Below are 20,203 nucleotides of genomic sequence, written 5' to 3' on the forward strand. Positions count from 1 at the left end.
TGTTTATCAAGAGGTCCAACTAATCACTATCACTGCCACCATCGTCGCTTTCGCTCCCCGCCGAGGACTCCTCGTCGGACTCCAGCCGATCAATTTGTTGTAAATGCTCGTGAAGCATATGCAGTGAACCTTCTGCGACTTTCACACAACCCTGGATAGCATGAGGCGTCAACTTTGCAAACGCAGCAACTAATCGAGTTTTCACCTCGGGGAACTTCGTCATGTCGGTGTATTGTCGACCAACGTCACCCTTCACGAGTGCCCAAATCATTTCAATCGGTTGCAGGTCGGAGTGGTGAGGGGGGGTATACACAACGGTGTGGCCTCGCTCCGACGCCATTGTCATGACAACGGGCAGAACGTTGGTCTCAATGTACGCGGCTAACTTCTCCCACAAGAGACTCTTGAACTCTGTCCCAGTCACTGGGATGCCGTACATCGTGCATGCCGCGATCAACACCTCCTTGCGATGTCGGCTCTGTGGTGTATTGCTAGGACGCCCCTTGTGGTCCTTGGCATTGTCCATTACTATGAGAGCGTTGGACACACGGATCTCCTCCAACTCGTCCAGAAGCCGTTGGAACCAGCAAACATAGTATGCATGGTCGAACATGCCGTGATAGTCCTTTGGTTCTTTAGCCAAGGTGGTCCCCCCAGTGAAAATATCCAGAGCCATGACACGGCTGTCCATCGTTGGCGAGTCCAGGATGGCGGCAATAAAGCAGTACCGGCGCCCTTTGTGCTTTTCTTTCGGTGCGACGTCCAACACGTCCGACGGGTCATACAAGCTTTGGTTGTGGCACTTGTAGTGGTGATGGACGAAAGACTCAGCGGTGTACACAATGGCTGGGCGGGATGCAGAACCAACATGAGGATGCATCCGCTGAACGTACAAGTCGCGAGTAACGGTGTTCTTCTTGGACAGATGGTACGAGGATAAGCCTTTCTTGTTGCCACGCTCGTACCCTTGATACTTGAGAAAGCGTTGAACCGATCGGAGGTGGAGGCTGTACACCTTCTTGTCCTCCAAGTCGAAGTCCAACACACATATCTCACGCAGGAAGATGACGATGTCCACAGCAGTTGTACGGGTCCTTGTTGCGCGTCGGCCACGAACGAATGCTTGAACCATGCTAACAACTTGCTTTGTTCTGGGGACAGTCGTGCTGTGCGTCGTGGTGTTCGATGGGGGCACAGCAACAGTTACAGAGCGCGATTGGAGGTACTCACGCCAAACCTCTTTGACAACCCCAAGCCCACGGCCAAGCAACTCTGCCACCTTCGCAGCAGCAGCCTTGGTGCCTTGACTTCGAAAATATGCGTGCAGACGGAGGATGTCCAGGCGTTCCTCACGAGTCAACGTTCTGTGTCGAGCTTCCTTGACAAAGGCAAAGCAGGATGCAATGGATGGGTTCATGAGTTTGAGATTAGAGTTATGAAGCATCATTGACCTGGCGATTCCTGTGTCTATATTTGATTTTGAGAAGATATAAAAATAGATAGGGCCTCCATTACACTTCTAAACAAAACCTCTATAAATGAATAAACAATTTTTGCCTTTTGTTATAAACCCCGGGAGGTTATAATGTTGTTGGGTGAATATTGACATACATTCCAATACTCTGATGAGAATATTTTGAAGGGTATTCACTTTCAAAGTCTATTGATTATACAGCTCGCTGCGCAATTCTATTTCTGACCTGGCATACAAATTTTCAATTGAAACGGGTATATATTCACTAAAATATAGCAAAAAGATCGCTTGTTGCTAACGTTGACTGTTAGGACAAGCTGGGCGGAAATTGCATGAAACACCTTAGTAGTACGCAGTACTATTACTACAGTAGTACTGTTCATGTATTACGTAACGTTAACGTTAGTACGATTTTCACCTCGGCGTGTTGGTTTGTCGTTTCGTTACGTTCGACTTCACCGCATCCTGTCGAGCCAATGCCATCGCAACATGTTGGTTCCAGGAAGGCCATTGGTCCATTTGTGTAATAGTGAAACCGTTCCACTGGCGGCAAATGCCGTTGCTTGTCTTGCCCCTTCGACATGCTGACTTTCTTCTACTGGCGGCATCGCCCTACTAGTTGACAACAAACCAAGCACCCCACGACCCAAACATCCACTGACCCATATATCCATACATGGCTTCAATAACCCGATCGAGTCGGGCCATCGCCACTCGACTTGTTACGTCGTCGCCCCGTCATGGACGCCCTACTCACTTTCACCACCACGCCCCCGCCCCCATCCAAGTGGGCCAGGAACAGCAACATCATAGTCCATCTTCTCCACGACCTCTCCCTCTTTCCCCCTTTGGAGCGGTGGTCGTCGCCGGTACCACCGCATTAAGCATGGGCGTGATGATGAGTCCCGATGCTGCCCATTCCCGTGCTGCGTGCATCTTACCGCCCCCCCCGATAATTTCCCCAAAGTTTCAAACGACCACCGCTGCGGATTGGGATCTGGCAGACGAGATTGGCTCAGGCGCGTTTGGCGTCGTCCGCCTTGGCATCCGTCGCACGACGGGGGAAGTGGGGGCCATCAAGATGCAAAAAGACGCACGGGAACCGTCCATGCAGCGCGAACTGGATGCACTGCAGCGAATCAAAGCCAAAGGGGGGCACAAGAACATCGTGGACCTGAAGGACGTGTTCGAGCACAACGGACACACGTGCATCGTCACCGAATTTGTCTCAGGGGGCGAGTTGTTTGAGCACATTGTCCGGTACGGCGCGTTTGAAGAACCGCGAGCGCGAAAGATGATGCAGGACATTGTCGAAGGGGTCGCTTTCCTGCACGACCATGGCCTTGTCCACAAAGACTTGAAGCCTGAAAACGTCCTCCTGCGCTTTAGCGATAAGCGTGACGACAACCCCGCGACGCTTGTCGACTTTGGCAGCGCGGGGCCGGCCTCGCGAGTTCTGGACACCGACATTGGTACGACTGTGTATTTGCCACCGGAGGTGCTGCGGCGGGGTGGGGTGTGCACTCCCGCTGCCGACGTATGGGCCATGGGCTGCATCTTGTACATCGTGCTGACAGGTCGTCATCCGTTCGACATTGACGGCACAGCCCCGGAAAAGACGATTGAAAGTCGCATCCGAAAGGGCCACGTGTCATTTAAGCACGCAGCGTGCCAACATTTGTCGAGTGATGCCAAGGATTTGATCCGTCACATGCTCCAAAAAGACCCCGAGATGCGACCATCGGCCAAGCAAGTATTGGCGCATCCGTGGATGACGCAACAACATCAGTTGGTACTCGATATTGTCATGATGGGCGCAGCGACCGTCGCCACCGACAACAGCCAAACACGCTCGAAGAAACCGTTAATGCTGTAGTAAGAACATCACAATAGTATTTGATGGGCATTGTGGCATGGGACATCTGCTGTCAATCTCTGAAATACGGAATCTGCAGCGGTTAACAAACAGTACAGCGGGTGCCAGACAACTTCAGAGTGGATTAGACATGGTCAAAGTGCGCTTGGTGCACAAAAGCCGACGAAGCGAGGCAACACACCACATACCCCGACATACCATTCGCCTATCCACACTATGTACAGTACACTTTACACAAAGCAGTATTTTGCATAACGTTAGTTTGCACCCTCACATTGGTGCTTGTTCACCTTCGCTACAGTACTTGCACACTACTGTAGCTTGGCCAAGGACACAATCACCCTTGTCCAGTCCATTTCGACGTCTCCCATGTCACCCCCAGCCACCAAATTTGGCGCTCGCTCCAAGCACACTTCAAGTTCCGGATAAACTATCACATCCGGTAGGTCCATTCCAAAATAAAACCGTTACAGTTTATACTTTGTGGAAACCAGTCATTTCGTTCGAGAACCTGTGAAAACGCATGTTTCGTGGCCATTCGACTGGCTAAGGACCACTTGACATTTCTTATCATCCAGCATGGGTCGTGTTATTCGTGGCCAACGTAAGGGTGCCGGTGGCATCTTTAAGTCGCATGTGAAGACTCGCAAGGGCAAAGCCGCCTTCCGCACCAACGACTACGTCGAACGCGAGGGATACATCAAGGGTGTAATCAAGGAGATCATCCATGACCCCGGCAGAGGTGCGCCCTTGGCCCGCGTGTCGTTCCGTGACCCGTACAAGTACCGCATCAACCACGAATTGTTGATTGCCGCGGAAGGCATGTACACCGGCATGTTCATCTACGCCGGGAAGAAGGCCACCATGGCCGTCGGCAACATCTTGCCGTTGTCCCAATTGCCTGAAGGTACCATTGTGTGCAACGTGGAAGCGCGCATCGGCGACAAGGGCAAGTTCGCTCGCTGCTCCGGCGACTACGCCGTCATCGTCACCCACGACGAAGACAAGGGCAAGACCAAGATCCGCCTCCCGTCCGGCTCCAAGAAGACCATCCCCTCTGCGTAAGTTGACTTGCCTCCTCCTGTGGTTGTCGGTCGCTCTGCAACCTCATCCCCCGACGACGGTGGCGTCCATCAGCCGACCCTCGTCGGTGTGAAGTCCCGTGTGCCCAAAGACCTCCCTCTTTGCGGCCACTTGTGTACACCATCCCGACGTTGCGTCGGTTGATGTGACGGCGAGTTTTTTTCAAAACTCGCTGCTTTTTCCCGCTTGATGCGGTGAGTAAGTATCCCGCTCGATGCGGTGCGTAAGTGTTGTCGCATCTCCCATCACTTTGCCGTCAAAGGCATTTTGAGTGGGGATGTCGATAGATCGATCGATGCTATTATCTCATCCCTCGTACTTGTGCATGTAAGCTGACTGAATGTGTAGCTGCCGTGCTATGGTGGGTGTGGTCGCTGGTGGTGGACGTACCGACAAGCCTATCTTGAAGGCTGGTCGCGCTTACCACAAGTACCGCGTCAAGCGTAACGAATGGCCCCATGTGCGTGGTGTTGCCATGAACCCTGTGGAACATCCCCACGGTGGTGGTAACCATCAACACATCGGTCACCCGTCGACTGTCAAGCGTGATGCCCCTGCCGGTAAGAAGGTCGGTCTCATTGCCGCCCGTCGTACTGGTCGCCTCCGCGGCATCAAGAAGACCGACAAGGACAACTAAACTTGTTCCTGATCGATGTAAAATCGCTAAGAAATGTCAATTTTCTCCTCGCACGTGTATTTGTTTCGTGTTAAATAACGCTCAGTAATGATCTGTGATGAGAAAGTAACAGTGCACTTGGTAAAAATAAACATAATGCCAGTGCTAATTTGATTACTATAATAAGAGGTGTATTTCAAAGAAATCTAAACAATATACTAGTACTAGTAAAATTTTGGGAAATCAGGGAATGAAGCCGGTAATCTAAAAATAGACGCCATGGCGAAGGCCATCACTGCTGCACGCACAGTTGCAACTCGATTTGTGTACCAGCAGCAACGAACATGTTAACCAACTCACTCAAGAGCCGCGAAGGTGCGTGTGCAGGGCTGGCTCGCAGTCTCGTGGAAGACCAAGATGCATTGATGAGCGACGGTGACACCAAAACGGTGTGTTCGTCGTGGTCTCTGGTGCTCAAGGTAACGTTAGCACCGTCACTTCTACCTCCCGCTAAGCATCCTAGTCTGACGGGGTGTACACTGTGTAGGGCGTGCCCGTGGTGGAGCATCGCCCCGATGGGACATCACAGCTCGTCGTATTATGGCTCCACCCGTCCAACTTGCACTTGTGTTTTGGCAAAAAGAAGTTGTTTGGGTCGGCTGTGCACGGCATGCACTTGGCCCACCTCCTAGCCGTCCGTGCAGACGACTGTCCCCCTTTTGCAGCAACTTCTTCGTCTCGGACTCGTACAAACAGTTCGAGCCTCCAGTATTATCTGTCGTTCGAGTCGTTTGGGGGGGATGTGGTCGTCATTGCAATGCCCACTCAGAGAGCCCGCGACGCCCTTCTCCACACATTCCAAGACATTCTCAAAGTTATCGACGTTATGGCGACGGTGCAGGACCACGTGGAGCTGTACCTTCGAACGAAGCAACCAACATCGCAACCTCTCGAATCTACGACCACCACTAGTACACCTAGCGGACACAACCAACTCGACGACCACATGAACGACGACGACGACTCGAACAACAAGAATCAAAGCCCCCCATCTCCCCCCAAAGAGCAACAACTTCGTCACGCTGGCCTGCCAGACGACCCTGTGACGGATGCAGCTACTACAAAAAGCGCTCCGCCCGGCCGAAACATTGCAGTTGCCGCAGGGCGTCGGGGGGACTGGACGCCAGCCGACTTGGATGCGTGGCTGCATGCGCGTCAGCTGAGCCCCCTCTTCGTGCCGCTCAACACGTATCTAAGCGACGCATACGCTCGAGGTGATGCGAAGGCCACGTTCTTCCGCCTCACTCCTGACATCGTCGACCACGTCGTCGTCAACCAGAACCAGGCGTCGGCGTCGTCGTCGGTGGTGCAGCTGCGCCAGAGTTTGCTCCAGCATGTTGCCAAAGGGCGTGGCAACAGTCGGCCCTCCATCTCGGCGTTCCTCCCACGCCGCCGCAGCACATTTCGACTGTACTAGCTGCTACTGCAGTACATCTGTAGCCGTGTATTCGATTCCTTGATTTTGACACCTTTTTAACTCAACATGTCCAATAATATATATCTACAGCAAGAGCTAAACCAAAGACTTTCCAACCTTATATTACTTTATAATGTTGTAACAACAGTTGCACGAGACTTGACTAATATTTCGTTCCAGCCGGGTGAGTGTGTTGTGATATTCTACTCCACGACGTACGACCGATGGCACGCGCGCGCCTTAGTGGCCCTGTGTGGCCACAGCCAGCATGTCCTCGATGGACGTGAGCTTTTCCCGCGGCTTGCCCTTGGCCGCCCCCGCCGCGTCCTCTGCCGCCTCGATGCGTCGGTACATGTCCCAGTCCACAATCGGAGCCCCCGACTCGCGCAGCTTAGCATGAAGTTCGGCAACGGGCTGCAACGTCAGCGGGGGCAGCGACCCTTCATCACTTAGCACACTCGCCACCGTGTCTCTTGCGCAGTTGATGTTGGTACCAATGATGCCGGACGGACCGCGCTTGATCCACCCCGCGCAGTACAGACCTGGCACCACGGGCGCGTCGGGGGACGCCGACGCAGTCACGCGACCGGCCACGTTGGGAATCACATGGCGCTTGACATCAAAGGGCACCCCCGCGAACGGGATGGACTTGTACCCGATGCTACGAAGCACAAGGCCGCACGGAATGGTTTCAAACGCGCCCGCCCTGACGGCGCGCTGGTGATGCGGCGCGCCTTGGAGCACGTTCCTTTCGACTTTGATGGCGCCGACTCTATAAATCGACCCGCCCCCGAGAGTTGGTTAGGGAACAACATGGGACACCTCATGTGCAAACACGAGCTCAGATCGCTTCAAGGGGTACAGACAGTTCCATAGAGGGGGGGGTCTAGGGATGTATATATATATATGTATTGATACCGTGATGGGTCGCTAGCACTGGGCAAGAGTTCGACGGGGGACAAGAGAAAACGAATTCGAATGGCACTGGGGTGGCCACCCGATGGTCTGGATGCCACCGTAGCTACCATGAGAATGAAAGACTGCTATATATGGTCTTATGGTATCGTACTTAGCAGTTCGTGGATGCGGCGCTGAGGGCGCGACGACTGGATTTCCTCGGCGGAGGCGTCGTTCATGCTTTGAGCGAGCTCGTTGGGGTCGACAATGCAGTCCGTGTGCGGCAACTTGGTGATTTCCCGGAGCTCTTTCATGGTAAAGGCTGCTTGTGCACTGCCGCGACGGCCCACCAAGTAGACAGTCTTGATGCCACTAAATCGGAAAGGTCGGCGATGACAGTTCAACTACATGATCGGCAAGTACCTGGCGGCTAATGCGTCCAACGCGTGCTGGGAAATGTCTGTGGCCGCCAACTCGTCGCGGGTTTTGGTCAAGATGCGGGCACAGTCCACGGCAACGTTGCCCTGTCCGACAACGACGGCGGTGTCGCAGTCCAGAGGCACATGCAAGTTGCGGAAGGACGGATGGCCATTGTACCAATTCACAAACGACCTACATGAGAGGGTGAGATGACGTTCTTTAACATGGATACTATGACGACGCACCGAGCCGCGAGGACACCCGTGAGTTCGTCTTCACCGGGGATATTGAGCTTGCGGTCGTCGGACGCCCCCGCAGCCACGACGATCGCGTTGTAGTACCGCTGGAGCTCTGGCACGGTGATGTCGTTTCCTACGTCGACGTTGCCGAGGAACGAGAAGCGAGGATCGGCGGCGACTTTTTCAAAGTCATGCATGACATTCTTGACCTCGGGGTGGTCAGGTGCGACACCAGAACGAACGAGACCTGGACCACGCGGATGTTATCTTGAAGAGGAAGTATGACGAGTATGTACGAACCATAGGGAGTGGGTAGCGCTTCAAGCATGTCAATGTGGACGGTGGGGTGGTCATGCAAGAGGTACTTTGCTGTGTAGAAGCCAGCGGGCCCTGACCCAACGATGCAAATGCGCTCGAGGGTGCTGGGTGAGTTGGCTACGCTGAAGGCACGGTGAGGGATAGTCATCCATGATGGATGACGGCGAAGGACGTTTACAGCCAAGCGGTGCATTCCTTCGAATGGCATGCAAGGTATTCATTGGATATAATATTGAATTTAGAATTCGACTGACCAATCAATGCTTGCGCTTCCGGAGAAGCCATCAATGATTGGATAAAACGTTGTTTTGTGACTTCACTGTCAATGTTAGCAAGGCCGTCATTTGATGATGATGGGGTGAAAAGCTCTCGATGGCCCAACTGGTTGGTTCCAACTTCCGGCGTGTATATGTAGCAAAGAGACCCATGGGGCATACGTATTCAAACAGCAATTTTCAAGAAAGCTAGCTACATGATCATCACAACGACGACACAAGCAACTTGGGATCCGCGCCTCAGACGGGCACGGCTTCGCCCTTGGAAGCGAATTGGTCATAGTATTCCACGACCTTGTCCCAGTTGGCCACGTTCCAGAACGCAGAGATGTACTCGGGGCGGCGGTTTTGGTACTTCAAGTAGTACGCATGTTCCCACACATCCAACCCAAGGATGGGAATCATGGGGTCTTCCGTGTTGGGCATCAACGGGTTGTCTACGTAACAGCCACAACTTTAGATGCATTCCTTGCATTATTTTCAAAGTACCTTGGTTGGGGGTGGAGGTGATGCCGAGGGTACCGTCGGCACGCACGCCCAACCACGCCCAGCCAGAGCCAAAGCGGGTGGACGCGGCAGCGTTGAACTTTTCCTTCAACTGGTCCACGGATCCGAAATCTTGTTCGATGCGGGCCTTCAAGTTACCATGAGGGGCCGTGTTGGTGGAGCCGGGGGCGGCCATCCACGTCCAGAACAAACTGTGGTTGTAGTGTCCACCGCCGTTGTTGCGGACAGCAGGGGCGGTCGCAGTCTTGACGACTTCCAAGATGGACTTGGTCTTCAATTCCTCACCTTGGGCCTACACGCAGTCGTCAGTATCGTCCTTTTCGTGATTACACAAGCCGCACGCACGCACCGTGTTAATGTAGTTGTTGATGTTGTTGATGTACGCTTGGTGGTGCTTGGTGTGGTGGATGTTCATGGTTTGGGTGTCCACGAACGGCTCCAGCGAGTTGTATTCGTACTTGAGTTCCGGCAGCGTGAACGTCATGATGATCTGAGCGGCAGCGAGCAAATCGAAAAGTGGCAGTTGAAAGAGCGTCGGAGAAGGAGAATCGTATCTGAGGTCGACAAAACACATTAAAACACATTTATCTTGGTGTTTGTATATGGATTTGATCATTTTATTATTGTGCGGCTGGAACATGGTCCTTATCCGGATCCGAATAAGAACGAAACAGCGATTGGCGTCTTTCTCGCCAGTGCGATTGCAATAGCAACCTGCGTCAGTTTTTTATACTTGAGACCAACTGTAGTCACATACAAATTGATAGGTAATTAAATGCGATTGTGGTATTATTATGGATCAAACGATTGCCGCCGGATAACACAATATGCGGATGACGCTAAGCACTTGATGACGGTGTTGATTTGGTGTGATGGCGGGGTTGAACATGGCTCGCAAGTTGCAAGGCGTGAAGCCCGTCGTCGTCGCCGCTGTAGCCTCTGGGCTACAAGTCCTTGGTGGAGCTTACCTCGTTCCTACACTAAGATTGAACTCCCCGACACGCGTGAATGGCGAGTACGACATGAAGGCCATAGTGGCAGCTGCCAAGTCCAATTGGACGTTGCGCGGCCCGGTGGTCATCGACTTGGCGAACGTGAGCTCGAACGGGTCACCTCACACGTCTCCGATCAAACCAACCGAGTTCAAGGCGCTCTTTCGTTCGTTAAAGGATGCCAATCTCGTACCCATAGCCATCACAAACGCGAGCGAAGACGTCAAGGCCATGGCGTGGCGTACGTTGCAAGTGCCGAGCATCATGGGCACACGTTTGAGCGACGACGACAACATCGATGGCGAGCGGTGGATTGCCGTTTCAACTGTGTCACAGGGTGATGAAACGGCCGAGTATGCCGCGGTGACAGAGGAAGCGTACTCGAAGGTCATTCCCTCAGCCGATCAGGACCTTCCCCACAACGCGACTACAACGCCGACACATGCACTTAGTGGCATGATGGTAGTCGAAGGCTCCGTGCGGACAGGGCAACAGATTTATGCCAAAGGCCAGGGGCTCGTGGTGATGGGGTCGGTGAACTCTGGCGCAGAAGTGTTGGCCGACGGCGACATTCACATTTACGGGATGCTGAAAGGTCGCGCCCTCGCTGGCATCGGAGGAAATTCCCATGCTAAAGTACCAAGTCACTGTTTTTATCACCCATTTAATTTGGTGCATTCACATTGATATATCGTCGTAGGTATACGCCCAGAGGTTCGATGCCGAGCTGATATCCATCGCTGATACGTTTACAACGTGCGATGCACTGGAATCTCGTGAATCGGGCGAAGTGGTACGCAAACACTCTTCCCATATATATATATACATATATATAAATATATACGTACTGTACTAGGAGTGAATTTAGAGATAGAAATATCTTTCATGGGAATATGTTCAAGATTGCGTTGAAATATTTAACGCTATTCATACGATAAAAATTATAGGTGGACGACTTGCCCACAATTGTGTGGCTTGAAAATGGCATGTTGCGATTCAAATCTGTCGTGCCTGGCCGCGTGTAGGATAACGAAAAAAAAAAACTATAATTGTAACTTTTTCTAATTTACGTTTTTGTTGTATATATATTTATTCCTAGAAATATCTACCATGTGTCAAAGCACAGAAATGTATTCGAGTTATGGCCGTGCCAGAATGTGTTTACGGCAACACAATCGACCCATACCGCTCGCTCTGGGTCCTCGTCGTGGCATCCAACAGCCGCAGCACTGGGTCGCGGTACATGTCGACACATTTAGAATTTGGGCTGAGCAGCATCGTCTGCTCGGGTTTGTACGGCTGGCCCACCGCCCGGTACAGCTGGCCTTTGTCTCGAATGTACTGCCAAAGCATGAACACACTAGACACGACCAAGAGCGCGACCACCGCCGCGATTTGATGCCATGTGCCTCGAACCAGAAAGAACCCAGCCATCGCGCATTGGTAGATGACCAGCGCAAACATACTCGCGTGGGTGGACGTCGCGGCAATGGCGCCTTTGCCCTTGATCTTGGGGCGAACGTACAGCAACGCGTATCTAACCATTGTTTATCATATTCCGTCATGAGTTAGTTGGTTGAGATCCTCGAATAAACATGCACGACCAACTTGTCCACGACGTGCTGCACACTCAAGTAGAACGCTCCAAACGGCAAAATCACAGGCACGACCGTACTGAACGCGACAATCACCACCAGCACACTACCAAAGAAAGCAAAACAAGTGAGGTTCTTTCATAGTCGATTGTGTGGCTTAAACCTGATTTGTAGGGCCGACTGGGTGCCCGTGTAAAAATTCCAAGGTCGGACGGCGTCGTCGTACTCTGCGGTGGTCATAGCCCGCATGACTTTCCACCACATTTGGCCTGCCTGCAACAATATGTCGATATGGAGGAACCAAAACTAAAAAACCAGTTGATTTGGCACCTCGGACAGTCGCAGCGCCGCCACGGCCGTCCCAACAAACGCGCGTTGAATGACTACGAACGACCATATCAAGATTATAAATTTGCTACAAATTTCCCAATTTTGCGTGATTTGTAAAACCAAATATCTCGCCGCGGTGGTGGGTTTCCCAAAAAGCACAAAGAAAAAAGAATGTAGCCAATCAGAGAAGAGTAATTTCAGATTGACCACCAATGGGAGCGATTTGTGATCGGTTTCGTCGGCGTGATTCGATTGAACAGGGTCTGGAAATTCGTACCAAATCAATACTATAACAGTATTGTGAATTCGGTACAAATTTCCAGACCCCGTCGAATCGAATCACGAATCGACGCTATTGGCTCATCCATTTTTTAGGGTGGATTTGATTGGCTCTTTCAATCACACTACTGACCCAAAGGAATGACGAGTACAGATTTTAAGGGACACCGAAGTTTTATGGAAGCCCAGAATATTATTATAGCCAATAAGATTTGAATTTGTGAAAATCATTATGTGATTGGCTAAAGATTGAGATTTCCATCGAAGTTCGAAGTTATTCAACCAATCATTTCCGATGAAATGGCACATTCGAAGTAGCAAGTGTCCCTTATAATCCGTCAGTCAGCCAAATCAGAGCTTCCAGCGTGATTCAATATTGCTTAGAAAACCACCACACGAATAGCGACTTCACAAGACTCTAGACTTTTGATTGAAAACTCAATATAACGTTACCGTAGTTGACGAAGAACACGCCCGAATTGTTGAGAAATAGCATTTCAAACATCTCGAGGACCTACATTCGACAGTGACAATGGCAGATCATGCGTCCGGTACGACTAAGTACCTGCTGGCCTTGGCCCATAAAGTGCTGAAGCAGCGCGTTGATCGACACAAAGGTAAAACTCGGTACGACGAGTGTGTTGAAGATCAAATCTACCAGGATCCGCATGTATCATGATTGACCTTCAAAAGTGATATATATATATACTATGTAAGTATATAGTCCACGTACACACGGCACTGTAGTGCAAAATGCTCTTTTCTTTGGCCGAGTCGGTGCACTTTGGTTGCATGCGTCCCGCGTGCAAAATCACGTTGAGTAGCACGGCGTTGATCATGACCAGTCTAGATCAGACGATGACGTGGCGCTCTGTCATACTAGCAACACCACGAACGAGCGAACGAGAGTCGTACATCATGGTAGGGACATACGACGCCGTGACGTTGGCCATGGCCGGAGACAAATTGGCCGCCCATTCCTTGGTTTGCATCACCAAGTCATTCAACGACTTGGCCGTGCCTGTACAATGATACATGTTAGTTCTCCATAGTATTGACTGTGAATTCAACCACTACTACTGGTATTATATACTAGTACTAATGTACTTGACAGACATTGATAGTAATTATCGTACGATTTTAATAGTACGATAACTACTATAACTACTATCAATTCTGTTTGCAAATGTTATTAGTACTATTAAAATAGTACTAATAACATTTGCAAACGACACAAACCCAAATCGCAATCGACTGACCAATCCAAAGCCACCATACTCTCCTCAAGTGGCCAATCAAACTCCAGAAACAACCATCCAAAAGAAGGATATGACGTGAATATCATCGAGGCATCCTGACGTTTCGTGTACGTTTGGCTGTAGCACAGTCTACATACAGTACCTGCATATGTCCCAGAGGCAATCGCACTTGTGACCGCGAGCGGCGACGTGAACAGCACGATGAACACGGTTAAGAACGTGTAGATGAGCGCCGTCAACGCCGTGCGCTTGGCGCGATGGTACGAGATAAAGTGCCAGTCCAGGTCGTCGGGTTCGGGGGCCAGCTCCAGGTGCCACGACAGCAACGACAGTTCGTGAATCTTTTGGCGAACTGCCATATACATTACTCGTCAAGCAGTAGAAGTAGTAGCCCAATCGACAAATTCTTACGAGTGGCGTGATGCTGCTTGGGCGTGCGGGCGACGAGGTGGGTCGTGGACCGCCGCTGGATCTTGCGCACGAACCGCGCCTTGGCCTTGGGGTCGTTGAAGATGATAAATACTCGGCCGGTGCCGCGGTGGGTGGTCAGAATGCTCTGGATGGAGCGGATCTCATGGCTGTGGCGCTTGTCTATATCCCGCTGCAGCGATTGGATTTGCGACGCCAGCGACGTCGTCGAGAGGTACGACCGAGGCTCGTGAAACAGGTGAACATACCATGGCAACGTTCCTCGATGTTTTCGAGTGAGGAGCAGCGTGAGGCGGTCGACGGTGTTTTCGTTGGCAATGCGAATCGTGTGGCTGCGCTTGTACTCGGTCAAGTCGTACACGACGGCCACATGAGAGATCAATCCTGGGAAGATCTAAGCCAACGTCAGTACCAATTGAGTAAATGAATGCATGAATGAATGGGAACTATGTATAGGTACTTGATCAAGGAGGTAGAACGTGCGTTCAGGAGACATGCACTTGGGCGCGCCGGCATCGACGAGCACGGTCTTGGCACTGAGTTCCGACGGGATCATGCACAGCAGATTCGTGTTGGTCGGGTCCTTGTTGTTGCACAGATAACCCAACTGCGTGAGGAAGATCGCATACATGGCCGAAAACACGTAGCAGCTCGCGACGGACACCCAGAGTAAGGGCGACTTGTCCGGCACGGCGCGAATGGTCATGGTGCTGAAGGCCGCCAATGACGTCGGTGCGCACAGCACGTACGTAGGAATGAGCACGAGGAACGCAAACGCAGTCATGGCCAGCACCATCTTGAGCGCGTACACTTGGAACGTCAGGTAGAACGCACCTTCGTCGCCGACGGCTTGTTGGAGCGACGACACGTCGTTCGGGGTGGATAGGAACGCCACGAAGTGCTGCCATTCTGTCATGTGTGGTTGGTTGAACGGATACGCGGCAAAGTTGGAGTTTGTCGCGCCCATGAAGAAGAGACTTGTGCGACTGCTCCGGGATAACCGAAACAGGACGCACGCCACGGCAAACATGCAGCAGTTGACGCTAAAGACAAGGGCGATGCTGCTCCACCCTTGCGCTGCCTGCTCCAGTCTCTTCTGTGTGTAGTCGACATGCCATATATCACCCGTAGAGTTCATCGCGTCAGCAAGATGGCAGGTGCTGTTGCCCTTACCACGCTCTCTCGCACCCAGCGGACAAACGACTGTCGAAGATCCTTATGGTATAGCATGTGGTTGTCATTGGTCAAAATACCCGTAGAATGCACTAATCGGATTGGTCAATTTAACTCAACTTGGGCTTGGATTGGCTTAATATTTAACCCCAAGAATCATGCGTTTGGATTGGACTTCCAACCAATAGTAGACGGATATCCGGATAATTGTAATCGCGGTGTTCAAAGTTGAAATCATGGAGTCCGACGCCGCCAACGTGGTTGTGCCTCGACGATTCAGCGGTCGAAAGCCCGATGCTAACTCATCTTCGTGCGCACAAGAAGGATGTGAGGGAGGAGCGTGTGCCACCGAGACCAAGTACATTGCTCAATGCTTCTTGGAGTAATGGACTGATGGTGGCAACAGGTTGGTGAAGCGCAAACCTTCGGCCGCAGCCCAACGCCGCAAGATGGCCAACCAAATCCCAGACGAGATTCAAAACGACCCCCAGCTCACCAAGGCCATCGAACAGCTTCCGTGGAACTACAACTTTGAAATCCGCAAGACGATCTGGAAGATCAAACAAGTAGATGACGACATCACCACCACGTCGATCGTTCATGCTCCGCTGTAGGCTGGCGCCAAGCGCGTGGCCCTTCAATTCCCCGAAGGATTGCTGCTGTATGCATGCGTGATCTCGGACATCCTCGAGCGCTTTGCCGGCGCCACATCCATCATCATGGGTGATGTAAGTCTACCACGCGATCATGCGAAGAACAGCAGGCCGCCATGTTTCTTGTCCAGTTGACAACGTACACAAATACATGGTAGGTGACGTATGGAGCTTGTTGCGTGGACGATTTGACGGCGAAAGCGCTGGGCGCGGACTTTATGGTGCATTACGGGCACAGTTGCTTGGTGCCCATCGATGTGACGACAATCAAGATGCTATATGTGTTTGTGGACATTACGATCGACGTCTCCCACGTACGTGTGCATGCATGCCTTCAATAATAGCTCCCATTGTCGCTAAGAATGTTGGGAATGTAGTTGGTGGAGTGCATGAAACTTACGTTTCCACAACACACCAAGGTACTACACCATCACCCCAACTAGCCCCATTTCGACCGCAGTCATAACATGTACTCGTGTAGCTAGCACTCATGGGCACGATTCAGTTTGCTACAGCCATGCACGTGGCCGTCACGGAGCTCAAACATCATTTCCATGACATCGTCGTGCCCCAAGCCAAGCCTCTGTCCCCTGGCGAAGTGTTGGGCTGCACGTCGCCGCAATTCCCCGACCGCGATGCATTGGTGTTTGTTGCCGACGGACGCTTCCATCTCGAGGTGGGCCGCCTACTAGTGATCCATACTATACTCGTGAAAACCCTCATAATCTTGGATCGTCGTAGTCGGCCATGATCGCCAACCCATCCGTGAAAGCGTTCCGCTACGACCCGTACCCCAAAGTCCTATCATGTGAAAGCTACGACTTGCCCCAAATGGTCTCGATTCGAAAGTAAGTATGAACCAACTTCTCGTTTTTTGTTTATAGTGTTGGCCAACCACTTGTCTTTGCATGTGGTATGAACGCATCCGACGACCGATGTCGATATTTGTCGTACTTAGACCATATGCAATCCACTAAATTTGATAGAATGTTTGTTTAAATATTCGAACTGTATACTTACTTGAGATTTTGGATTGCATCTTATCATTGTATTTTTGCGTCGTGTTATATATTTTCTTGATGCAGATCAACGACAAATATATGGTAGAGAAGCGATCGACCGAGCCAAGTCGGCGCAAACGTTTGGCATTATCATGGGCACGCTGGGACGCCAAGGCAGTCCCGTGATCCTGAACCATCTCACGTCGATGTTGGACAGTTGCGGCAAAACGTACTTTACGCTGCTGCTGTCGGAAATCTTCCCTGACAAGGTGCGTCTTTTGATTACAAGCAGGCCAATCATCCATTCATTCATCTTTCCTCTCCCTCTCTCTCGTGTAGCTGGCCCTGTTCCACGAAGTCGACGCGTGGATTCAAGTAGCATGTCCTCGGCTGTCTGTTGATTGGGGTTATGCCTTTACCAAGGTACTGTACTTACGCATAGGGTTGGTATTGTATTTCTTTTACCCCAAATTTGAACTGTTGTGCCGATTCGCCAAATCTATCGATCGATATCTTCTTTGTACTGACTTTGTATGTAAAATAGTGTCCTGGCGTGATTGGTAGAACACTAATTGAATTTACACACTAATTTGACGTTGTTTTGATGGTTACCTGCAATCTGATTGGCTATATCCTTCTGTACATATATCTTGGTTGTGGCGATTCGTGTTTCTCCATGTTTGCTCCAGTTTAGAATAAACACAACAATATATTGTGAATTCGCTACAAACTTGCAAAATTCGCTAATTTCAATATTGAATCACGCTGGAGTTCTGATTGGTTAAATATATTTCTATAAGAGCCAATCAAATCCACTCAAAATTGAATTCACCAATATGAACAATATTGTCGATTTGATACAAATTCGGGGAGGGGGTGCAATCTGCAGTACCGAATCCACGATATACCCCTCTGAATCTCTCTCTCTCTCGTGTTGCTTACGGTGCAATTTATGATATGCGACGACGGATTCTAAAGTGTCTGTTGCTGCGTAGCCACTGCTCACCGCGTACGAAGCAGAAGTGTGTTTGGCTGGTATGACGTGGCAAGACGACGCGTATCCGATGGATTTTTACGCCAAAGGCAGTGGTCCGTGGACCAACTACTTTAACACAAAATAGACTTGGTTTTGTGTGTGCTTTATATAAAAGACAATACACGGCCGAATCCACCACCACTTCAAGGGTCGAACGAACAAACGATCGATCGAATGCAATGTGCAGTTGCCACGTGAGTGTGGTGACTAACAATCGTCCAAGGCATTGACCCTACATATTACATGTACACGATGGGGAATCCAATTGCGAGTGCTGGTCGGGTCTGTTGTGGATGATATATATATATATATACCCGTCAAGAGCGTCAGGACTGCCACTGCTGGTGGCCAATTTCAAGTCAGGAGACGACGTCGCTTGACGCTGATCGCGCCAATGGGGATGAAAATGACACACCTCCCTAACACCACCACAACGTGGTCAGTCAAACAAGTAACTATACATACATCATCCTTGTCGATAGCACACTCACTCGGCAATGAGCTCTTGGAGCCGTCGCTTGGTCAAGTTTTCCTTTTCAAACTCAAAGCTAAACGGCTTGGTCGACTATGCACATGGGTTCAAACTATATCTCCAAACATATGAACGACTAGTGTATGCACGAACTTGTACCTTGGGCTCGTCGTCGCTGTTGTGCAGCGATTCCAAGTACGGGTGCTGCAACGCCTACGACCACCACACACTTAGGCCAGTTGGTCCCGCGAGCATCTACCTCTTCCACGGAGATGCGCTTGGACGGATCAAACACGAGCATCTTGTCCAACAAGTCGAGCGCCTACATGACCCAATCACTCTTATGCCATGGTTCGTACGTACATTGGGCTTGACATTGGGAAAGAGTCTGTCGAGGGGGATCTTGGGTTTGTTTGGCTGGCTCTTCATGAACCGTCTTGCCTACATACATGCTCCAGTTAGCATGCTAAACACATCGCACGTTTCTTGGCGCTTTGAGTGGGGACATGGGGTTGGTTGGTTGGTTGTGCTTGCCTTTTCACTTGTGACAAAGTGAAGCTCGTCCTCAGTGGGCGTGCCCAACTTGTCGCATATGATCTGCAGCTGATGGATGTAATCGTCGCCAGGGAACATGGGCTTGCGCCCGAGCAGCTCGGCAAAGATACACCCCGTGGACCAAATGTCGATGGCTTTCGTGTATTCCTACATACATTTCATACTCGCATTCAGAATTTTGACCATAGAGACAAACATAGTTGTCACCACCCTACCTTGGTCGACAGCATGATCTCGGGCGCGCGGTACCAGCGCGTGACCACGTACTCTGTCAATTCCATGTTGTCTTCGTCGGGCTCGACGCCCCTATCCAACACAAACGTCATGACGTGATGAGCAGGATGAGTGGTTTACCGCGCCAGGCCAAAGTCACACACTTTGAGGTCGCAGTTCGAATTAAGCAGCAGGTTGGATGGCTTGAGGTCGCGGTGGAGTACGTTGGACGAGTGGATGTACTTGAGCGCGCGCAAAATCTGCCGATATCGCAGACATGGTGATGAGAGACATACGACGAAAGGATCGTGCGCACGAACGTACTTGGTACAAAAAGTACTGGATGTGGTCGTCGCTGAGCGGCTGACGGGAGTAGATGATGCGGTGCAAATCCGTTTCCATGAGATCTGAGATGATGTACACGTCTTCAAAGAGCGCAAGGGATGGTGGCGGCAACAGATCCACAATCGTAATGATCTACAACGTGGGCATTTGTTCGTCTTCATGGTCAGCACTATCGATCGACGGGACGCCTTGTGTCGAGTGTATACGTACGTTTTCGTGGTCGAAATGCTGGAGCAGTTTGATTTCCCGCAAGATGCGCTTCGCATCGATAAGGTCTTCGAATGCTTTGGACACCTTCTTGATGGCCACCTTGTCGCCAGTCTCGGTGTTTTGCGCCGATCTGAAACGAACACCAGCATGTATGTAAATAAATGAGATGGGAGGGGGAGACACGAGCCGATGAAGGCACGACATACATGACGACGCCGTAGGCTCCATGCCCGATGGGCTTGATGAACTTGTACTTTGAGTCCACTTGGAAAGTGGTGCCCGACACGACAAAGCTGTGGGTGCCTAAGCGAGCGTCGTCATTTCCCACAGCAACAGCCGCTGCCACCCCTGTAGCTTCCTCGATGGATGTGGTGCTTGATGACATGACTTAGCTTCGTTCAGCAAGTGTCGAGATACCAGTGCTGCTCCAACCTTGGGATTCCATGAAACCGCCACCGCGTCTATTCACATCCTGTGAG

General features: G+C 51.1%; 10 protein-coding genes across 17 annotated transcripts; 5 read left to right on the top strand and 5 right to left on the bottom strand.

Moving 5' to 3' along the window:
* Nucleotides 1–19: 19 nt before the first annotated feature.
* H257_01734 (hypothetical protein) lies at nt 20–1,417 on the bottom strand (the record flags this gene model as incomplete). The annotated part of the gene is made up of 1 exon (XM_009825078.1): nt 20–1,417. The coding sequence occupies one exon, from the start codon at nt 1,415–1,417 to the stop codon at nt 20–22; it is 1,398 nt and encodes a 465-aa protein (XP_009823380.1).
* Nucleotides 1,418–2,031: 614 nt separating this feature from the next.
* On the top strand, nt 2,032–3,402 carry H257_01735 (CAMK protein kinase). The gene has a single exon (XM_009825079.1). It carries the CDS (start codon nt 2,151–2,153, stop codon nt 3,348–3,350), a length of 1,200 nt encoding a protein of 399 aa, XP_009823381.1. The 5' UTR covers nt 2,032–2,150; the 3' UTR covers nt 3,351–3,402.
* Nucleotides 3,403–3,902: 500 nt separating this feature from the next.
* H257_01736 (60S ribosomal protein L8) lies at nt 3,903–5,123 on the top strand. Its single transcript, XM_009825080.1, has 2 exons — nt 3,903–4,411; nt 4,782–5,123. The coding sequence occupies exons 1-2, from the start codon at nt 3,930–3,932 to the stop codon at nt 5,068–5,070; spliced, it is 771 nt and encodes a 256-aa protein (XP_009823382.1). The 5' UTR covers nt 3,903–3,929; the 3' UTR covers nt 5,071–5,123.
* Nucleotides 5,124–5,352: 229 nt separating this feature from the next.
* H257_01737 (hypothetical protein) lies at nt 5,353–6,639 on the top strand. The gene is made up of 2 exons (XM_009825081.1): nt 5,353–5,528; nt 5,597–6,639. Exons 1-2 carry the CDS (start codon nt 5,394–5,396, stop codon nt 6,524–6,526), a joined length of 1,065 nt encoding a protein of 354 aa, XP_009823383.1. The 5' UTR covers nt 5,353–5,393; the 3' UTR covers nt 6,527–6,639.
* Nucleotides 6,633–8,606, bottom strand: H257_01738 (hypothetical protein). Its single transcript, XM_009825082.1, has 6 exons — nt 8,383–8,606; nt 8,089–8,329; nt 7,847–8,035; nt 7,596–7,795; nt 7,445–7,547; nt 6,633–7,298 (listed from the first exon to the last, which is right to left on the bottom strand). Exons 1-6 carry the CDS (start codon nt 8,591–8,593, stop codon nt 6,767–6,769), a joined length of 1,476 nt encoding a protein of 491 aa, XP_009823384.1. The 5' UTR covers nt 8,594–8,606; the 3' UTR covers nt 6,633–6,766.
* Nucleotides 8,607–8,776: 170 nt separating this feature from the next.
* Nucleotides 8,777–9,725, bottom strand: H257_01739 (hypothetical protein). The gene is made up of 3 exons (XM_009825083.1): nt 9,532–9,725; nt 9,165–9,474; nt 8,777–9,112 (listed from the first exon to the last, which is right to left on the bottom strand). Exons 1-3 carry the CDS (start codon nt 9,664–9,666, stop codon nt 8,916–8,918), a joined length of 642 nt encoding a protein of 213 aa, XP_009823385.1. The 5' UTR covers nt 9,667–9,725; the 3' UTR covers nt 8,777–8,915.
* Nucleotides 9,726–10,018: 293 nt separating this feature from the next.
* Nucleotides 10,019–11,230, top strand: H257_01740 (septum site-determining protein MinC). 3 transcript variants are annotated; one of them, XM_009825084.1, is made up of 3 exons: nt 10,019–10,810; nt 10,875–10,967; nt 11,122–11,230. In XM_009825084.1, the coding sequence occupies exons 1-3, from the start codon at nt 10,055–10,057 to the stop codon at nt 11,197–11,199; spliced, it is 927 nt and encodes a 308-aa protein (XP_009823386.1). In that variant the 5' UTR covers nt 10,019–10,054; the 3' UTR covers nt 11,200–11,230. The 3 variants fall into 3 exon arrangements, with proteins under 3 accessions (XP_009823386.1, XP_009823387.1, XP_009823388.1); XM_009825085.1 differs by having other exon boundaries at nt 10,019–10,967; XM_009825086.1 differs by lacking the exon at nt 11,122–11,230 and having other exon boundaries at nt 10,875–11,055.
* Nucleotides 11,231–11,232: 2 nt separating this feature from the next.
* Nucleotides 11,233–15,317, bottom strand: H257_01741 (hypothetical protein). Of its 3 annotated transcripts, XM_009825087.1 has the most exons (11): nt 14,527–15,317; nt 14,049–14,460; nt 13,780–13,989; nt 13,294–13,399; nt 13,112–13,224; nt 12,944–13,032; nt 12,832–12,892; nt 12,100–12,152; nt 11,933–12,042; nt 11,783–11,875; nt 11,233–11,711 (listed from the first exon to the last, which is right to left on the bottom strand). In XM_009825087.1, the coding sequence occupies exons 1-11, from the start codon at nt 15,202–15,204 to the stop codon at nt 11,336–11,338; spliced, it is 2,301 nt and encodes a 766-aa protein (XP_009823389.1). In that variant the 5' UTR covers nt 15,205–15,317; the 3' UTR covers nt 11,233–11,335. The 3 variants fall into 3 exon arrangements, with proteins under 3 accessions (XP_009823389.1, XP_009823391.1, XP_009823390.1); XM_009825089.1 differs by having other exon boundaries at nt 11,233–11,875; XM_009825088.1 differs by having other exon boundaries at nt 11,933–12,152.
* Nucleotides 15,318–15,455: 138 nt separating this feature from the next.
* On the top strand, nt 15,456–18,040 carry H257_01742 (hypothetical protein). Its single transcript, XM_009825090.1, has 10 exons — nt 15,456–15,597; nt 15,646–15,805; nt 15,854–15,967; nt 16,051–16,206; nt 16,270–16,311; nt 16,374–16,568; nt 16,634–16,740; nt 17,000–17,162; nt 17,233–17,316; nt 17,889–18,040. Exons 1-10 carry the CDS (start codon nt 15,476–15,478, stop codon nt 18,012–18,014), a joined length of 1,269 nt encoding a protein of 422 aa, XP_009823392.1. The 5' UTR covers nt 15,456–15,475; the 3' UTR covers nt 18,015–18,040.
* H257_01743 (CMGC/MAPK protein kinase) lies at nt 18,017–20,183 on the bottom strand. 4 transcript variants are annotated; one of them, XM_009825091.1, is made up of 12 exons: nt 19,931–20,183; nt 19,725–19,854; nt 19,494–19,646; nt 19,311–19,429; nt 19,172–19,262; nt 18,936–19,103; nt 18,765–18,842; nt 18,661–18,723; nt 18,561–18,614; nt 18,421–18,494; nt 18,244–18,348; nt 18,017–18,161 (listed from the first exon to the last, which is right to left on the bottom strand). In XM_009825091.1, exons 1-12 carry the CDS (start codon nt 20,107–20,109, stop codon nt 18,137–18,139), a joined length of 1,239 nt encoding a protein of 412 aa, XP_009823393.1. In that variant the 5' UTR covers nt 20,110–20,183; the 3' UTR covers nt 18,017–18,136. The 4 variants fall into 4 exon arrangements, with proteins under 4 accessions (XP_009823393.1, XP_009823396.1, XP_009823395.1 ...); XM_009825094.1 differs by having other exon boundaries at nt 18,661–18,842; XM_009825093.1 differs by lacking the exons at nt 18,017–18,161; nt 18,244–18,348 and having other exon boundaries at nt 18,362–18,494.
* Nucleotides 20,184–20,203: the final 20 nt, after the last annotated feature.

The sequence above is a fragment of the Aphanomyces astaci genome (genome assembly GCF_000520075.1).
Source record: "Aphanomyces astaci strain APO3 unplaced genomic scaffold supercont1.3, whole genome shotgun sequence".
Lineage (NCBI taxonomy): Eukaryota > Oomycota > Saprolegniomycetes > Saprolegniales > Verrucalvaceae > Aphanomyces > Aphanomyces astaci.

Bases quoted from the DNA above. Each gene is read 5' to 3' on its own strand.
- H257_01735 (XM_009825079.1), top strand. From the start codon at position 2,151: ATGGCTTCAATAACCCGATCGAGTCGGGCCATCGCCACTCGACTTGTT.
- H257_01736 (XM_009825080.1), top strand. From the start codon at position 3,930: ATGGGTCGTGTTATTCGTGGCCAACGTAAGGGTGCCGGTGGCATCTTT. The intron at 4,412-4,781 runs GTAAGTTGACTT...CTGAATGTGTAG, and splicing joins AAGAAGACCATCCCCTCTGC to CTGCCGTGCTATGGTGGGTG.
- H257_01737 (XM_009825081.1), top strand. From the start codon at position 5,394: ATGTTAACCAACTCACTCAAGAGCCGCGAAGGTGCGTGTGCAGGGCTG. The intron at 5,529-5,596 runs GTAACGTTAGCA...TACACTGTGTAG, and splicing joins CGTGGTCTCTGGTGCTCAAG to GGCGTGCCCGTGGTGGAGCA.
- H257_01738 (XM_009825082.1), bottom strand. From the start codon at position 8,593: ATGCACCGCTTGGCTGTAAACGTCCTTCGCCGTCATCCATCATGGATG. The intron at 8,330-8,382 runs GTTCGTACATAC...CGCGTGGTCCAG, and splicing joins AGCGCTACCCACTCCCTATG to GTCTCGTTCGTTCTGGTGTC. The intron at 7,796-7,846 runs GTACTTGCCGAT...TTTCCGATTTAG, and splicing joins TTGGACGCATTAGCCGCCAG to TGGCATCAAGACTGTCTACT.
- H257_01739 (XM_009825083.1), bottom strand. From the start codon at position 9,666: ATGACGTTCACGCTGCCGGAACTCAAGTACGAATACAACTCGCTGGAG. The intron at 9,475-9,531 runs GTGCGTGCGTGC...GACTGCGTGTAG, and splicing joins TCAACAACTACATTAACACG to GCCCAAGGTGAGGAATTGAA. The intron at 9,113-9,164 runs GTACTTTGAAAA...GCTGTTACGTAG, and splicing joins CACCTCCACCCCCAACCAAG to ACAACCCGTTGATGCCCAAC.
- H257_01740 (XM_009825084.1), top strand. From the start codon at position 10,055: ATGGCGGGGTTGAACATGGCTCGCAAGTTGCAAGGCGTGAAGCCCGTC. The intron at 10,811-10,874 runs GTACCAAGTCAC...ATATCGTCGTAG, and splicing joins GAGGAAATTCCCATGCTAAA to GTATACGCCCAGAGGTTCGA. The intron at 10,968-11,121 runs GTACGCAAACAC...TAAAAATTATAG, and splicing joins CTCGTGAATCGGGCGAAGTG to GTGGACGACTTGCCCACAAT.
- H257_01741 (XM_009825087.1), bottom strand. From the start codon at position 15,204: ATGAACTCTACGGGTGATATATGGCATGTCGACTACACACAGAAGAGA. The intron at 13,400-13,779 runs GTACTGTATGTA...ATCATTGTACAG, and splicing joins TGCCTCTGGGACATATGCAG to GCACGGCCAAGTCGTTGAAT. The intron at 11,712-11,782 runs GTTGGTCGTGCA...AACAATGGTTAG, and splicing joins GTGCAGCACGTCGTGGACAA to ATACGCGTTGCTGTACGTTC.
- H257_01742 (XM_009825090.1), top strand. From the start codon at position 15,476: ATGGAGTCCGACGCCGCCAACGTGGTTGTGCCTCGACGATTCAGCGGT. The intron at 16,312-16,373 runs GTACTACACCAT...GTACTCGTGTAG, and splicing joins CGTTTCCACAACACACCAAG to CTAGCACTCATGGGCACGAT. The intron at 16,569-16,633 runs GTGGGCCGCCTA...GGATCGTCGTAG, and splicing joins ACGGACGCTTCCATCTCGAG to TCGGCCATGATCGCCAACCC.
- H257_01743 (XM_009825091.1), bottom strand. From the start codon at position 20,109: ATGTCATCAAGCACCACATCCATCGAGGAAGCTACAGGGGTGGCAGCG. The intron at 19,104-19,171 runs GTAGGGTGGTGA...AAATGTATGTAG, and splicing joins AGATCATGCTGTCGACCAAG to GAATACACGAAAGCCATCGA. The intron at 18,615-18,660 runs GTAGATGCTCGC...TGGTGGTCGTAG, and splicing joins AGCGCATCTCCGTGGAAGAG to GCGTTGCAGCACCCGTACTT.